Genomic DNA, 16,692 nt, shown 5'->3' with positions numbered 1-16,692 from the left:
TTGCCTTATCCTTTATCGATGCTTTGCCATGTACTTTGTACCTGGACAGCTTCACGATGCATCAGTCATCTCACGTGACGCGTCTGCTCTGCTCATCTTGTTGCTGCAAGTCACTCTTCGGAGCTTTAAGTGACTGCCGACTTGCACCATCACTTGCATCACGGCTGATGTTTCTCAATTCACATGTCAGTCTTCATTTTCATTCACTCATCAGTCATTCATAGATACAGGCATCAGCTTTATCAAACCGCCATCAAGGACCTCCTCCATGCTCCCACTCCAACCCACGCAAGCAAGCTCGTGCCCCCCAGGATGCCCAGCCAAATCAATATAGCAGTGCGAAACACGCCCTTGGCAAACTTCTCCATGGCCTCGCCATCATTGGCATGAGGAAACGGCTCATCGGGAACTGGCTTGTCGAGAAACTTGGCCAATGGCTCCCAGCCCTCTTTGAGTTCCATGGTCAACAGTCTTTCCTTGGGGACGGTGTTGCGGACCCATTCGTTATGGATGAGGATAGAATCTGAAAAGATTAGCATCACGGCGTGAAAAGAGCAGCGACTTGCTTAAAAGATGCAGTGACAAATATGTCTGCCACGGGTAGCTAAACCTACCTCGGGACAATGTTGGTCCAAGACGAGTTGATTCTCTGTCCTCAAATATCAGCATCAGTGCTTCTCCCTCATAAGAACAAAATAAGAGACAAAGAGAGGGAAGGGAAGGGGAAGGGGAAAGAGCAGACAAACACTCGGCTTAAACTCACGTCTTCTCCAGGTGTTTCAGCCATCTCGGCGCCCACCTCCACCCAGGACAAGGCCACAAAATCACCTTGAGCACCGACATGGAACCAATGCCACCCTTTATCAGCGTCTGCATGCTGTTATACCATCGATCGGGATCCCGTGTCACGAGCACCACCTTGGCATCTGGGTAGAGCTCGACCAGTTCGGCGATGAAGGCGGTGGCGGGAGCGTCAGTCACAGCGACAAAGCCAGCTGTGGCCTCGCGCAGGAGCTTCATGAGGACAGGCTTGTTGTTGCGATTGGCAAAGACGTCGCACCAGAGCTTGACGTACGCTGTTTCCATGAGCATAAGCATGAATACATGACGGTGACCTGCCAGTCAGCGTCAGGGGTTGGACCAACCGTCTTCTCGACCAAACAGCTGCGTTCCTCCATGCATAACTGGCCCTCCAAGCAGCTTTTCCAAGGCCAGGGCCATGGATACAGTGCCGGTGCGGGAGTAGCCGGCGCCGATGACCTGCACGGTACGGGTCCGGTCTGTGGGGATTGATGGAACTCCGCCCATTTTGACAGCTCGCGACTGTAACTACAATATTTTGCACGTAAGACGTCGGTATTGCGCTCTTATTAACGACCAAGAGATCAGATTACTGCAGACAAGGAGGTGTGCTGCCCTTATACTTCTGATGTGACTACCTTCGGGCCGTCGGCGGCATGTATGCATATATGCACCAACCCCCTACTTAGACATCACCGCTTCTATGCCGCTTTTAAAGTCGCCATGTCTCAAAAAAAATGCGCTAGGAGGTGCTGATTGACCTTTTCCGATGCCTCCTCAATGCTCTGTCAGACTTTGACCTTGCTCTTGAGACAAAGGATCCCATGCGCGCGGCTCTTGATCCTCCGTGTCCTCTCTAGCTTCGGAAGTCGGCGATCTCGTCTGGGCACATCTTTGCAGGCAGAATGGCACTTGGCATCCTGTGCCCCGTTTTTGATAGACCCTAGCCAAGAGGGGAAGCACCACGGATCCTCTCTCCTCCGTGTTGTCACATCGGCGATACCTGGCTTGTCGCCGTGCTTGTTCTTGATTGATTCGCCAGCGTCGCATTGGGTCAAAGGACAGCCCTGTTTTGGGGCCGGGCATTAATAAAGAGCCCGTCAGCGGGGCTTCTCTTGAACATGTGAGGGTAGTGAGTCTAATGCCGCCATGGGCAAGTAAGATGGAGTTGGACTATGTACGGATGCTAATTCATCGCCAGATATATACGCTTACACTTTTTGTCGTGCTACTTTTCTCTCTCCCATCAATTCATCATGCTTAAAACACCACCGTCTTGTGTCCGTTCAAGAACACTCTTCCCTCGGCATACCAGCGAACCGCCGCCGCCAACACCTGCGTCTCGACCGTGGATCCCTCTTCCGACAGCTTCTTGGGGTCCATGCTGTGATCGACTCGAGTGACTCGCTGCTCGATAATGGGGCCCTCGTCGAGATCGGCCGTGACAATGTGTGCCGTGGCACCGATAATCTTGACACCGCGGTCGAAGGCCTGGTGGTAGGGCTTTGCGCCGATGAAGCTGGGCAAGAAGCTGTGGTGGACTGTTGTTGTCGTGTTAGTGTACGGGAACAGGAATGGCATTGGCAATGGGACAATGGGATAGGGTTCGACTGACTGTTGATAATCTTTCCCGACATCTCCTCGCACAGCTTGGGCGACAGCACCTGCATGTATCGAGCCAGGACAACCAGCTCAATGTTGTGCTGCTTGATCAGCTCCAGCACCTTGGACTCCTGCTCCAGCTTGGTGTCCTTGGTCACGGGCAGGTGGTGGAACTCGATGCCATAGCTCTTGGCCAGGTCCTCAAAGTCCGGGTGATTGGACACAATGATGGGCACCTCGATGAGCAGCTGACCGGTCTTCATGCGGAACAGCAGGTCGTTGAGGCAGTGGCCAATCTTGGACACCATGATGAGCACGCGGGTACGGCGCTTCAAGGGTCGGAAGTTGTACTTCATGCTGTACTCGCTGGCGAGAGCCTGGAAGTCCGGCTCAAGGTGCTCAGTCGACGAGGCATCGGCAACATCGGGGGCAGGGCCAAAGTGCACGCGCATGAAGAACTTGTTGGTGACGGGGTCGGAGAACTGCTGCAGGTCCAGCACGTTGTGGCCCTTTGCGGCGAAGATGCCGGTGACAGCGTGGACAATGCCGGGCTTGTCGGGGCAGCTAAGGGTGAGGATGTGGCCGGAGGACGACATGGCGATGGGTTTATCAGGCGTTGAAGCGCAGTGTATTGCTGGTGATGTGTGGATTGGCAGAGGAGGGGAATCTCGAGTTGAGTCGAGATGCTAACGATGACAGCTACGTCAACACGGGGAACAGCTCACGCACAGCTTTCAATTCAATTGGACAATGGAAGAGGAGAAGAGAGTGAAAAACAAGGTTCGACGCCGCTGCTGGGCCCTTAAAAAAAACCAATTGGAGCAAAAAAGAGTCATCCGGATGTAGCTCGGAGAGTTTGGCTGAGGACCACTCTGACTCTTACTAGCTGAATAGCTGAATAGCTGCGCAGCTTCCAGACTCGGGACCCCACTCCGGGCTGCGTAGCCCTCCGGACCGGTGGCTTTTTTATTAATTAATCTGCATCACATAAGCTGTTTGCTGTTTGCTGGGCTATTACGGAGTATAGCCTGAATAATTTCTAGATGCTTCTCTTTTCGATGATGGTTGGATTTGTGTCGTTTGGCCTGAGGTGAATGGGGCCGAGAACCGGGGCTGGTGGAGCTCCGGTTGTTGTGTCGTCGCTTGGCTATTTTGACATGTGTCAGCCGTTTTGCGATGGGACTTTGGTGGGATTGGATGATTTGTGTGATGGAATGTTGCAAGGATAAATGTTGAGAGCGTTCTTGGAATGAGCATCGAAGGATCAAACGGTTCACACTTTGCACGCCATATAATACCGAGTCAACCATATCGATCAACATGATTTTTAGACAAATGAATTGTATAATTATTCAACTGCGGGTATTATTAAAAAAAAAAAATGCTACTTGTAAGAAAGACACGCCTTCATCAGCATCATTACACATATCCAGATGCAATAAACACGGTAACACCACCCCAAGTTTTCATTCTCTCGCCCAATGCAAAGACAAAGGAAACATCAAGTCAAAGACAAACAAGAATGAGTGTCTCAACACCCCCACGCCAACATCTCACACCATCTGCTCCGGATGATGTCCAACCGCCCGTCGAGGCACCGTCGGATTCGCATACGCTCCGTCACCCGCCGGCCCAGCACCGATATTATACCCATAATCATGCTTAGCATGCTTCCCAAACCCATTCCCAACCCCAACGCCATTCGTCGTGCCCCCTGCAAAGCTCTCCATGCCCCATCCAACACGCCTCGTAAACGTCGCATCGAACAAGTCACCATTCCCCACGGTATACGGAAACGCCACGCCGCGGTTCAGCGGGATGTGGTTGAAGCGCCAGTCCCAGATGGACGCGTACGCCATGCGGTATGCGGAAAAGGCCATGACGATGCCGATGACTGCGCCGGCGAAGACGTCGTACCAGTTGTGGAATTCGTCGATGGTGAGGGCGCCGCCGATGAGGACTGCGCCGAGGATGGGGGCGTAAACGGCGATGAGCTTCCACATTGCGGGATGGTAGTTAGCGAATACTTTGAGTTTTGCGTTGAGATACAGTGAGAGGTAGACGAAGCCTGCAAAGGCGGCAGTGGTGTGGCCGCTTGGGAAGGATTCCAGGCTGTCGTCAATCTGATCTGGGTCACCGGTGCAAATGTCCCGTGTGAAGTAAATCTGCTGGTATCCCGTCCTATCGAGTTCCGAATTTGTGATACGGCTCAGATCCGGCTTGCACACGTCCAGAAAATGAGGGCGAAGGCCGCCGATGAGCCACTTGAGGAATACTTGGAACACAGCCGCGCAGATGAGAGAGTACAAGAGACCAATGACGCCGTTGTTGACGTCCCAGAACGAGCGAATCCGGATCTGCATCAAGAGAATGATGAAGATGGGTATGATAGAGGCGAGAAACGCCGCCAGCCAGATGGGGATGATCTCCTTGCGAAGAGGGTAACCGAATTCAGGCCAGACAATTTCGCCATCGGAAAAGGTGACGGGGAACGAGCGTGTCGGTGCAGGTTTGGCTTCGTAGACCTGCGTACAAGTGAAGAGTCAGCTTAGTACTTCTTTTGAGTTGGTATTCCATAAGACGCCTGACTTACACCGAGGCCAATCGCTCCCATGGCCACCATGGTCAAGATATCCAACCAAGTGACTCTAAGCCATTGTCCAAAGCTGGGACGCGAGTGCATCGCATACGGAGCGTGATGGCGACCATGGCCGAACCCCCATCCTTTCCGTGTTGTCGTCGTGGTACCAGCTGCTGGTGCTTGTCTCCCAGGGGAGCGAGCTCTGCGTCCAAAGAGAGCCATGGCTGATGACTGGAAGCAATCCCCAATAGAGAAAAAGAAAACAAGTGATGGGAGATGAGCGATGAAGCCAAACGCAACTTGAAGTCAAACAGCCTTGGCTCCTCCCTTTATCTCCCAGCACCCAAACCCATCGTAATATACTCAACTCCTCCAGCAAGCATCCCATCAAACCACCAAATCCGGATCGTCACTTCCTGACGTCAACCACAGCTCTTCCCTCCGTCATCGCCACCCGCTTCTGTGGCCCTGAGCCATCGCCATCCCGCAGCTTATCCTGCACTTGGCCCATCCCCCTGTCCACTCCCGCAAATAAAAGAGGCCACAGCCGTGAATAGCGTCATACGGTGCAACAAGCTTGGCAGTAACGTTGTTTGGTTGTTTAGCCGGCAGCTTTCCTCCGAGTGGGGGCTGCGAGAAGCCCAATCAAAACGTCATAGCTTGTCATGGTCATCGAGATTTCGACCCGCCATCCACTTTCGGGCTGCTTCACCGAGGCCCGGCTGTGCTCTCACCGACTTCACCGAAGTCATCCAAGCATTCCCTGTATTCCAAGTATTCCCACATGATCATTAACTGAGCAGCCAAAAACATTGTCAATCTCGTATGCTATGCCTGGTATAGTACAAAAAATTCCAATCTCTCGTCTCGTTCAAGCGAAATCCAAATATGGCCCCGTCCGCCTACCAAATCTTCAATCCCTTTCAGATGTAAAACATGCTGTCCTTCAATCTCTCGTGAATCTGCACCTCCTTCATCATTGCCCCAGTCTCAAGACCACCTGCCGCGCCCTCCACCATCGATGGCGCTTCCGAATTAGATGGTGACTCAAACAAGCTGCTGAGATAGCACCGCGACCGCTCGCATAGGATATCTGCATAGTATGCTGGTGTGCAGTAGCTCACGGCCTTGGTGGCTCGACCAAACGCATAGCACATGCTCTGCGTCAGGTCCTGGAATTCGTCTGCCACGTTCTTCCCAGGTATTTTCGCGTATCGCGGGCGGAAAATTTCATCCAGCACAACGTAGTAATGCCCTGGCCTAGCCGTTCCCTGTAATGCTGTGTGTGCTTGGAGGAAAAAGTCCCAACTGCGAGCTTCTGTGACGCCTCGGTCAACTACAGTACCAGGTTTGGTATTTCCCCCCTTATCGGCGTCGGCGACTGTAGTCGGATAGAAGCGAGTATGGTGACGTTTGCCGACAATGGCCACAGTCAGGCGCGGCAGGCCTTTCTTTTGGTCTGAGGCTGGATACATCTCTCTGCAGGCAGCTCGTAACAAGGGGAGCTCTTGATCCAGTACCAGCTGATACTGACCCTCTGAGACGCCGTCACGGTATACAAGTATGTTTTCCGGAAGCTCTGAATGTTTGCCCTTCTGACGCCACAATCGCAGGCGTGATTTCAGCATTTCAGTGAGATCCGCAACCATTTCCTGGCGGCCTTTGGGCTGGATGCTGAGAATAGCGGGCCACTGGCCGAGCTTGTGGTCAATACTAGCGACCATACCAGCAACACTAGGAGCTTCCTTGTGTGATGGGGCTGACGGATGGGTCACATCGATGCCGACAATCATAGTCTTGTTCTCAGAAATAAACCCCAGGTGTGTAGGGTCAACAAGATGATTATTACCACCCAGTTTAAGGTTGATCTTGAGCGCGAGGTTGCGAAGGTACTGGTCCTGACCCTTGGGGTTGGCAATCTTGCTGCCAACGCTGCATACGGTATGGATGCCGTATTTCACATCTCCAAGGTGCTTGATGCGATTGTACAACGGTATTGGAGTTGCAGGCAGGATGACAAAAAGTAACTGTAGCGATGATGCAGCACGCTTCATCAGCGCGTCGAGTTGAGGGTCTTCGTTACCATCCAGCTGGAGCCGTTGAAACGGTTGAAGCGGCGCGCTGGCAGCGATGCCGGTGTCGCCAAGCACATTATTGAGGTTGCGCAAAACTTCGGTCAGGCCTGCGCTGCTGAACGTATGGGCGTTCGGGTAATCGCGGATCATTTCAATATACACGCAAGACCACTTTTGCACACTCCCGGCGGTGGTGAATTTGAGGCTCGAAGAGTCCCTTGGTACCATATTCCAACTACCCCCAAACGTTGCGATTTGTCGATTTTGGCCGTAGCCAACTTTTGGGCTACCAATAATGCGGCCCGGCACGGTGATGAGATCCTGAGAGATGTCGATTCCAAATTTAATCTGAGAGAAATCAACAATCCATTCATTTTATGCGCTCAGAATCGCAATGGGAACTTACCAGTAACGGATTTGTTTCGGAAGACAGGCCTGCAGTTTTCAGCCCCTTCGACACAATAGAGGTAGCGTTTTCGAATGGCCTACGAACAGCAAACCTGATCATTTGCTGCGTCTGGGCCGGGCTGAGCTGGCTGTTGCACGGCTGGCCAGGCAGCACATAACAAACCTGGAGCGGCAAGTAGGTGGGATTTTCTCGATTGCCGACATTGATGACGGGCAGTCTAGTATCATTGATACGGATGTTATAGGCTGCGGAAATGTCAGTCGATGGTGGATAGATCAAATAGCGTGACATGATGGAAGGCTCACTTTTGGCGAAGAAGTCATAGACAGAGATGTACTGTCCGTCTTGAGCTTTGGCAGCTTTCCCACCCTGTTTCTTTTGGCCTTTTGATGCCCTTTCGAACCAGAACTCGACATCCTTTGGTCCAGCTCCAAATGTTTTCACTCGGGGAGGGTGCTGGAGGCTATGCCCATCATTTGCATTGGCCAAGGACCAAATACTTTTCACTCGCATGATGGATTCACCTTTCTTGTTTACCTTGTCTTTTAAATGAGTCGTCCTGATACGGATCCCTTGAATGAATGTCTGCAACGTGTGTAATCCGCCCCGATTTCCTAGACGTAGAATGAATTGATCCAGAGGGCCCTCTTGGAAAAAGGCGGCGTGGCTGGCGTCGACATTGACAAGCACACGAGCCGTAGCAGCACGGACACTGGCGAAAAAGCCACGTATGGCTATGAGGGAGTTGCCAAGGTCCCAGTTTTCAGACAACTCACCCAAGGCAAATGTTTTGGACGATCCATTGGACGATCCAATAGAGGCGTGGTTGTCGGCCGACTTGGAGTAGTGGTTGAGGAAGATGTTGAGGGCCTGGATGAGAGGTAGCTTGCCGTCATACTGGGCAGACGGGTTCGTCGACGTGAGGTATTCTATCAAATCCGAGGTTGCCAAAGTGTTGGTAAGCTGAAGCTTGACCTGAAACTGACGGCCACCCGCCTTGGGTTCGTCTTCGCCCATGGCTCGATACGCGACATCGATAGTCCGGTCATCAAATTTCTGTCGACAGAGGAGCGTTGCCTTGAAGTCGCTCACAATATCGTGCTTATATTCGGCGAGCTCCGGAGCCTCCAGCAGCAAGCGAACGATCTGTATTAGCTTCCTCCCAGTTACGGTGGGAGTGACTGAGATCTGATATCGGTATAACACGAGCTTGGGTGATGCTGTTAACGCAACGTAGTTTGCCCACAGAGTAACCTCTGCTCCCTTGGTGCCGTATGCTGGCCGGCGAGGGAGAGCATCTTCCAAGCCGAGTGTGCTGAGATCGACTGATTCGCCATCCTGACCAATAAGAGCATCTTCCGTTGTGGTCACGGTTTTGTCAGGGACTGGGATTCCGCCGGGAACACTGTAGCAGCAGCTGTGATGAGTGCTTATGGCCCCATGATTGAGGTGTATAGGTAGGATAGGGATAGAGATGGAAGCAATGAAAGTGGTGATGCTCACGAATACACCGGGGGCGGCCCTCCACCTCGCCCGCCTCTAAAGGAACCTCCTCCTCGATCTCCTCCTCCTCCTCCTCCGCGATCTCCTCCCCCACCGCGACCCCCGCCGCGATATCCTCCTCCTCCGCCTCCGCCTCCGCCACCACCACCTCTTCCTCCCCCTCGGAATCCTCCCCCTCGGGATCCTCCACGGTCTTGGTATCCTCCTCTGCCTCTTCCGCTTCCACGAGAAGACATTGCAACGACACTCGGACCTTCTTCCTAGCTTGTAAGCTATGCGTCGACTTTGGGACCAGCCAGTGGGGCGATTTCTTAGTTCCGGGGCCGTCGAAAGTTGGGTTCAGACGGAGCAAAAAGTGGGTTTATCGCGAGTCGCCAGCATTTGAGGCGTGCGGGGTCACGAGCTTGTTTGCTTGTTTGCTTGTTTGCTTGTGCTGTGCGTCATGACTAAGCCCCATGCCGTCTCATGTATCATGTATCGTGTATCATGTATCGTATCATAAGAGCAAAAGACTCCAAAACACCATCAAAAAGGCATCAACATTAAAAAGCGTTCGTACTTTTTTCTTTGGTATATCCTCATGACAGCCTCAAGAAAAGCAAAGCAAGAGTCCAAGATCGCTGACAGAAAGAGGCCAACGCTGCGTAACTTCTTGACATGTCCTCCTTCTTCCCTCGCAGCCGCCATTCAATCATTTCATCACTGCCCAAACGCCGATACCTATGCACATGAGCTCTAGCAACCAGCCGTCATCCATAAACTTGCCCAACCTACCGGAGCTCCGAAACAAAGATACAATGAAATCAAATGCCCGACACGGCCACACAAGCGCTCTCCTCTCACCTCCGTCCACGGCCTCCTGCTCCTGGCATCCCAGGCATACCGGGCATCCCAGGCATGCCACCGCCCATACCCATCTGTCGCATCATAGCTTGCATGTCCATTCCACCGGGCATGCCACCGCCGCCGAGCATCTTCATTAATGATCCCATGTCCGGCATGCCTCCAGCGCCACCAGCACCGCCCATGCTCTGTAGTCGCTTCTGCATGGCCGCCATCTGCTGGGCTTTGTTTGCGCCTGACATGGCTTGCTGTGCTCTCTGCATGTTTTTCATGTTGCCACCCATCTTCTTGGCCATGCCGGCCATCATCCGCTGCTGTGTCAGGAGATCCTCCACCTCGCGCACCGATGTGCCTGATCCTCGAGCAATACGTGTCATTCGGGTCGGCTCGTCAATCAAGATCTTGCCATCAGAGTCGAGCTCCTTATCTGTCATAGAGTCGCAGATGTAAATCATGCGCTTTAGCTTTGCGCCTCCTTCCTCGTCATCCATACCCTGCATGAGGCCGCTCATGCCAGGAATCATACCGGCCATTTTCGACAGAGGTCCCATCTTCATAATGTTGGACAGCTGGTCTCGTAAATCTCGCACAGTAAAGATACCCTCTTGGAGATGCTTCATGGTGTCCTTCTGGTTCAAGTTGAGGCTCTGCACGTGCTCAACCAGTCCGGCCATGTCGCCCATGCCCAGCAGCTTCTGGACGAATCGCTGGGGCTCGAATCGCTCCAGATCCAGCATGTGCTCTCCTGTACCAATGAAAACAATGGGCGTGTGTGTGGCGGCGACAGCAGAAATTGCACCACCGCCATGGGCGTGGCCGTCTGTCTTGGTGATGATGATTGCTCCAAAGTCGGCAGCTTCCTTGAAAGCTTTGGCCTGAGCCTCGGCCTGTTGACCTATTGAAGCGTCCAGCACCATGATAGTCTCGTCGGGGCTGACTGCCGCCTGAATATCAATCATTTCCTGGAACAGAGCCGATTCCTGTCGGTGTCGACCCGAGGTATCGACAATGATGACGTCGAACTTTTCCTTCTTGAACTGCTCAACACCAGCTCGAGCAACGGCAGCAGGGTCCGTCTCCGTAAGCGAGCCGTAGTAGGGAATCTTGGCCTTTGTTGCATTCTGCTTCAGCTGATCAAACGCACCAGCACGGAACGTATCGGCGCACACCAGACACGCCCGCAGGCCTCTGCTCTGGTAGTGTCGCGCCAGCTTTGTACACGTCGTCGTCTTACCGGCACCCTGCAGACCAACAAACATGATGACATTTGACTTGCCCTTCTTGGGCTTGAACGGCTCGGCATGGGGATCGACAAGTTTGACCAGTTCGTCGAAGACGGCCTTTTGGATCAGACGCTTCTTGTTGACGGCGGGCGGGAGTTCTTTGAAGTTGACGGTGCTGCGAATCGATTTTCGAAGCTGGCCGACGAGTCGAACGTTGACATCGGCCTCGAGAAGAGCGGCGCAGATCTCCTTGAGCATAGAATCGAAGGCCTGGAGCCGCAGTCAGTCAATGATGCTGCACTTTCGCCATCAGACAGCGCGGGGCAATTAGATTGGGCCGTACCTTTTCATCGAGATTCTGCTCGCGCGTGAGGTTTGAAACGGCCGCATTGATGCGGCGCCCGAGATCTTGCAACACCATGTCGACGGTTGTATCGGCGCCCTCGCTGAAGCAATTGCGGAATTGTCACGGCACCGGAGTTGGATGATCAAGTTCAATTTGTTGGCAACTGGCATTTCGGCGTTGCTCCAAGTGGGGCCCATTTTTGGGTGTGCATTAACCTTTCTCCGGCGCCGAATATTAAGCAGCTTTACGGATTAACACAAGCATCAGGCTGGTCCAAGTCTTAGATGGAGTTAAAAATGCTGTGAAATCAAGAGCCGCAACTTCTTGTGCGCGAGGGGATATTATTGGTCTATTATGCATGCATTGAAACCGGGGCCAAATCTATTAAGCTAACTTTTCCTCAAGGCTTGGGAAGGGGTTAAAAATGCTGTGAACTGTACAGTCTCACCACCATAAAGTGGTCAGACCACGCCGCTACGGCGTACCTACCACATAGCTTGTCAGAAACCACCGCGTATAAAAGGCGTAGTTGATAGCAGAAAACTACGAAGGACAGAGATAAATACAGCCACCCACTGCTACCTACCTGCAAAGGAGTAGCTACAGTATTCTTGTCCCTCTTCATCCTTCTCACGTACATCCGGCTTCTGACAACAGATGCGGATCTGTGATATGGCAGGGAAATATTTTCGATGTATTCCGTAAAAGAAATTGGTGACAAAACTATCAAAGCAACATTTCCTCGACGTTTTAGAAGGGTTCAAAATACCTATGTACTGTGAAGAGCAGGCTTCGTTCGTTAGATGCCATCAACTCAACTGCATTTTATATCTTCTGCCCCATCACATTGCCAGAAATATTAGACATAATTAATTCGCCTCGTGAATCCGCCTCTCACTTAAATTGAATAGAAGTTTACCTGATATTATTATAATGGAAAGTATTTATTGTCAATAACGAGGTATTATGAAAATTGTGCCGGATACGTGAAATCATTATCCGGGGTGCTTGGATGGAGTCCGGGGTGCTTGGATGGAGTTAAAGGTGCTGCGAAAAGTTGTAATCAATAGGTCGTCCATCAGGGGATGTTATCGGTCTCTCCCTGTATTAAAAATTGGGACCAAAACTATCAGAGCAACTTGTCCTCAAGCTTGGAGGAGTCTAAAAATGCTGTGAAACTCGCTAATTCGCAATTTCGCAATTTCAGGCCACAAAACTCACAAAGCCCAAAAGTGCACATTGGCTAGCCAGCGTCTGGATAGTGGTATTCTACGCCGTATCACATTGCTAGAAAAGAAAGAAAAAATCCATACATTCTCCCTGAAAATTGATCTACCGTTCAAGTTGAATAGATAAACCTTCTATCATTGCGATAAAAAATGTAGGTGGTTAGTAACGGAGGCATTATGAAATCTGTGCCGGGTACGTGAGCCTCTGACTTTGTGGTCACGGCGCTAGGATCGGCGTTCAAAATCAACAAGGAGAGAAATAACTCTACTTCTGCAGTTTAAAGCTTCTGAAGTGCCAGATTAGTGTGAGAAAGTAAAAGCATATTTGTTTAGGTAATTACTATCGTTGTGGAGATATACTATCCCCGTCAGTTATATCTTGCAACCCTATCTTGGCAGCTGGATGAACCTTTCATTTAGGTAGCAGGATCCCGAAGATGCAATGCTACGCTACGCTATTTAATTAATATGACCAAATTGAATCTGCCGAGAGACCTAAAAGAAAGAAAAAGAACCGCCGAGAAATAAGACAGAGACTATCTGCAATGCAACCCTCTTCATCCCATCTGCATCAGCTATCGAGTGCCCGGTGATTAGTGATGGTGTCCTGCACCAAACAGGGAGCAAACCCCGGGATTTTTTCTTCTCAATGCTACTCTAAAAAAACGCGATGCTTCTAGGATTGTACACCCTAAGAGGATGGAGTCATGTTGCACTGGGCATTCATGCTTCAAAGAAATAGGCCCGATATATCAAATCTATTACGAACCACCATCACTGATGCAAGTCGAACCCTCCCGATCTATAATGATACACACCATTTCATTTTTGCCATCAGCTTTCAGCTCAATGTCTCTCTATAGCACATCCAAATGAGGGGATTCGAACCAGTTCTATATATCAAGTCGTCAATTAACCGTCGGCATTGAGACCCCCCCGGCGATAGACAGCACACACCCAGAGAAGCCTCCTCGTCGGTGGCGCCATTCATCATTTACTCCAACAATTTAGAGATTCTTCCCCCGCATCTACCCCAGGTTTTCCTCATGCAGGTGTGAGGCAAAAATTTCCCCTGTTCATGCAACGGAACGGGCAGAATACGAAAGGATAAAATCTCCTTGTCTGGCGGCTGAATTGATCTCAGGGGGACCCCTCATGATATGATGTAAATTCTAAAGGATTCGGCCGAAACAATTAATTAATTTGGGTATCAATTAGGAAACGCCTCCTAGATAGCGTTTCTTCACATGTACAGTCATTGTATGTAGAACATATTCATCCTTGAGTGTTTCCATCATTACAGTGCCAGCCCCTTGGCCCCCTTTGTCCACCGGTACAAAGAAAGAGCCCTTCGTCGTGAACGATGCTCATCCCAATTCGTAGTTCCTGCGCCTTGAACGCTGTATAGAGTAGATCGTAGAACTGTTCGGAAATTTTTCTATTTGGATGTTAGCATTATTGTCTGGGTGATGGCAAATTTAGTAGAGCTCTCCATACCTGAAACTCTGTGCTAAGCGTCACAACGCACACCTCGTGGGCTCGAATAATATTCTCGCACGCCTGTGCCACCGACTCGTTGGGACCCAATTGCGGCATCCTATCTGCGAAAAGGAGAAGGATAAAGCTTCCCTGGAGTAGATATATACCAAAAAGATAGGACATGAAGGTAAGCTCTGGATCAATGGTCAAGATGGTCGAGACCGATTGTGAGGCGGAAATGGCATGTGACGCGCACTCGTTGAATCTCTTGGACGTAATCCAGTCGTCGCCGTCGTCCAACATGGATATGGCATCCCATTTGCCGTGTAGAAGCACATGTAGCACGTGTAGAATGTGCGTACTATAGGCTTTTGCGAGCCGCATCTTGGAAGGATCACCCGCATTGTATGGCGCTGCAGATGATGGGTGCGGGTGAGAGATGGAGGGCCTTGAAGGCATTCCAGCAACAATGCCTTTTGGGGTGTGAATAGGGAGAGGTATTATGTTGCTGTCATTACCCTCCGACGAAAGCGCGGCAAGACTCATCTCGTAGGTCGAAAGAAGCCCCTGAATAACAGCTACAGAATGTGAATCGTCGAGATCTCCAAGCCTTGGATGACGGCGCCTATGGTGGACTTCTATGATGTCGCCCAGTATCGCCATGAGGGGCAAAAAGTATTCAAAAAAGGCAGATCCAGAGGCGGTAGTTGGCGGTCCGATCCTTCGAGCGGGGATTTCGCTGGGCGGGATTGTATCAAGGTTTTCCCAAACAGCTTCAGGTAGCGGAGCTGAGAGCAAAAGTTAGAACAAAAGCCAGTCAAGAACGAATTGGTATACTAACAATAAACTTCGCAGTATGAATCGGGTATCGTTAGAGCCGAGTTGAAGGACAAGGCTAGATGGCGATCCAAGGCGTAGAGCAGCCAAAAGACTCTCCGGCGTTCTTCCCGTAACTCCATATTGTATATGCTGCCATCTTGGTCCTTTTTGCACGAGCAAAGGGGGTTTGCACATGGTGTCACAGGTCCGGCACATTGTTCATCCTCTCGATTGAGACCCAACGAAAAGGCCAGCCGTGTTGCCTTGGACCACCATTTGTAGCAATCCGATTTGAAGTCGGAGCCTGAGACAGCAATGGAAAGGAGGATGAAGGTTAAGACATCATCAATCTCGCCCGCCGGTTCGTTATTCACCGTGGTTTTCGGCACTGTTGGAGCATTGGGGAGCCTAGGATGGGGTGTCTCATTTTCTGCTCGGAGGCCACCTGAAATAATTCCGTTAGACTTGGTTATTTCGGGGTAATGGGGCTTGTCTCACCGTGAATTCGTCGCCATCGATCAGGGTCACGTTCGGATATTAGAGATGTTGCCAAGTCATACAGATCGTTAACAACCTTGGCTCTTGAGCCCGGGACATGCAGCATCATGACATCAGCAGTCTGTGCAACACACCACAGGATTGTTGCAAGCAGTGCCGGTGTGGTATATCTGGGAGCTGTGGGATGTATAATGGACTTTTTACGAAAGACTCTGGTCAATATATATGGAGATGCGACGCGAAACAGCGAGCTCCCCGGGTCGGTCAAGAAGATGTCGAGTAAATCACACGCAACAGAGGCGGGAATGATGTTGCGGATGTACGGCAAGATCGGCTCGAGAAACTTGTACCAGCAATCCTCGTTTGGGGCCTTGTGGAAGAAGTCCAACATGAGGGCCCCTGAATCATGGGCAGTTGCGGCGGTGCTAAAAGACTCTCGGTTTCGTTCATGACTGGGAGTCGACTTGAAAGAGCCTCGGTGCTGGCGCGTATTTCCAGCCTCGATATGGGGCCGGCCGTTGACCGGTGACGGATAGCCAGCGCTTTCATCAGACAAGACGACTTCGGAGTCGGCAAACTGGCCGTCAAACACGTTGACTGACAAAGGATTACCTATGGCAGAACGCTGGGGCGGCGGCGGCTGAAGTCCGACTTGGATAAGAGACGGGACGCTGAGCGGAGGAGCAGTCCGGCTTTGAGAGTAAGGCTGGCTGATAGCGTGCAGCACATCTTGGCGAGTGTCAGACATGGTGACCTGATCTCGATCCAAGGTTACACCATCGGGACCGGCCGAGGCTGCATCCACTGGGTCGGCAAAGGGATGCTGTCCAACGGTGCTAGAGCTGATGCTAGCTGAGGTGGCTGACGGAGACGAGCACGATGCCTGGGAGATGCCATTGCTGTTGCTGTTACTGCTACCGTTTCCATTGCCGCTACGCACCAAGTTTGAATCGTTTCGTATGCTGTTTCGTCGGTGTGATAGAGGCCAAGAGTCTCTTCGGGAATTGATGCTGCCGTTGGTATTGTGGTTGTTGTTGGCTGTGGCCGAGGCTGGCAGACGACCTCGCTTCTTTACTTCGCGATTGTAGCGACAGGTATATCCGTAGTCTCGAGGGAAGTTAGATACAATAGGCTTTCAAGTGAATCAATGAGGCAGAGAGGGAGACCCCAATTCAGGAGACCCCAATCGAAGCTAGCTTACCTTCACAACGACGACAAGGACTGGAGACGCGCAGATATCTCAGTCAGTTCAGATATCACGATAACGAGCCACCGGTTGGCTGT

The 16,692-nt window shown here is 51.4% G+C and overlaps 6 protein-coding genes across 6 annotated transcripts; all 6 read right to left on the bottom strand.

Moving 5' to 3' along the window:
• Nucleotides 1–242: 242 nt before the first annotated feature.
• Nucleotides 243–1,308, bottom strand: TRIVIDRAFT_155537 (uncharacterized protein; the record flags this gene model as incomplete). Its single annotated transcript, XM_014098807.1, has 3 exons — nt 243–561; nt 764–1,076; nt 1,146–1,308. The coding sequence occupies 3 exons, from the start codon at nt 1,306–1,308 to the stop codon at nt 243–245; spliced, it is 795 nt and encodes a 264-aa protein (XP_013954282.1).
• A 753-nt stretch (nt 1,309–2,061) lies between these two features.
• On the bottom strand, nt 2,062–2,999 carry TRIVIDRAFT_58567 (uncharacterized protein; the record flags this gene model as incomplete). Its single annotated transcript, XM_014098806.1, has 2 exons — nt 2,062–2,342; nt 2,417–2,999. The coding sequence occupies 2 exons, from the start codon at nt 2,997–2,999 to the stop codon at nt 2,062–2,064; spliced, it is 864 nt and encodes a 287-aa protein (XP_013954281.1).
• A 1,134-nt stretch (nt 3,000–4,133) lies between these two features.
• Nucleotides 4,134–5,107, bottom strand: TRIVIDRAFT_128286 (uncharacterized protein; the record flags this gene model as incomplete). The annotated part of the gene is made up of 2 exons (XM_014098805.1): nt 4,134–4,928; nt 4,997–5,107. Coding segments are annotated over 2 exons (906 nt in total), but the record flags the coding sequence as incomplete, so codon positions are not given.
• Nucleotides 5,108–5,754: 647 nt separating this feature from the next.
• TRIVIDRAFT_181363 (uncharacterized protein) lies at nt 5,755–9,207 on the bottom strand (the record flags this gene model as incomplete). Its single annotated transcript, XM_014098804.1, has 4 exons — nt 5,755–7,407; nt 7,466–7,713; nt 7,774–8,873; nt 8,978–9,207. 4 exons carry the CDS (start codon nt 9,205–9,207, stop codon nt 5,908–5,910), a joined length of 3,078 nt encoding a protein of 1,025 aa, XP_013954279.1.
• Nucleotides 9,208–9,810: 603 nt separating this feature from the next.
• TRIVIDRAFT_48175 (uncharacterized protein) lies at nt 9,811–11,458 on the bottom strand (the record flags this gene model as incomplete). Its single annotated transcript, XM_014098803.1, has 2 exons — nt 9,811–11,286; nt 11,381–11,458. 2 exons carry the CDS (start codon nt 11,456–11,458, stop codon nt 9,811–9,813), a joined length of 1,554 nt encoding a protein of 517 aa, XP_013954278.1.
• Nucleotides 11,459–13,909: 2,451 nt separating this feature from the next.
• Nucleotides 13,910–15,799, bottom strand: TRIVIDRAFT_47927 (uncharacterized protein; the record flags this gene model as incomplete). Its single annotated transcript, XM_014098802.1, has 4 exons — nt 13,910–14,050; nt 14,110–14,879; nt 14,933–15,355; nt 15,409–15,799. The coding sequence occupies 4 exons, from the start codon at nt 15,797–15,799 to the stop codon at nt 13,910–13,912; spliced, it is 1,725 nt and encodes a 574-aa protein (XP_013954277.1).
• Between the last annotated feature and the right edge of the window lie 893 nt (nt 15,800–16,692).

The sequence above is a fragment of the Trichoderma virens genome (assembly GCF_000170995.1).
Source record: "Trichoderma virens Gv29-8 chromosome Unknown TRIVIscaffold_81, whole genome shotgun sequence".
Taxonomy (NCBI): Eukaryota; Fungi; Ascomycota; class Sordariomycetes; order Hypocreales; family Hypocreaceae; genus Trichoderma; species Trichoderma virens.
Note: the sequence above shows the minus strand (reverse complement) of the source record. Positions and strands in the feature narration are given on the sequence as shown.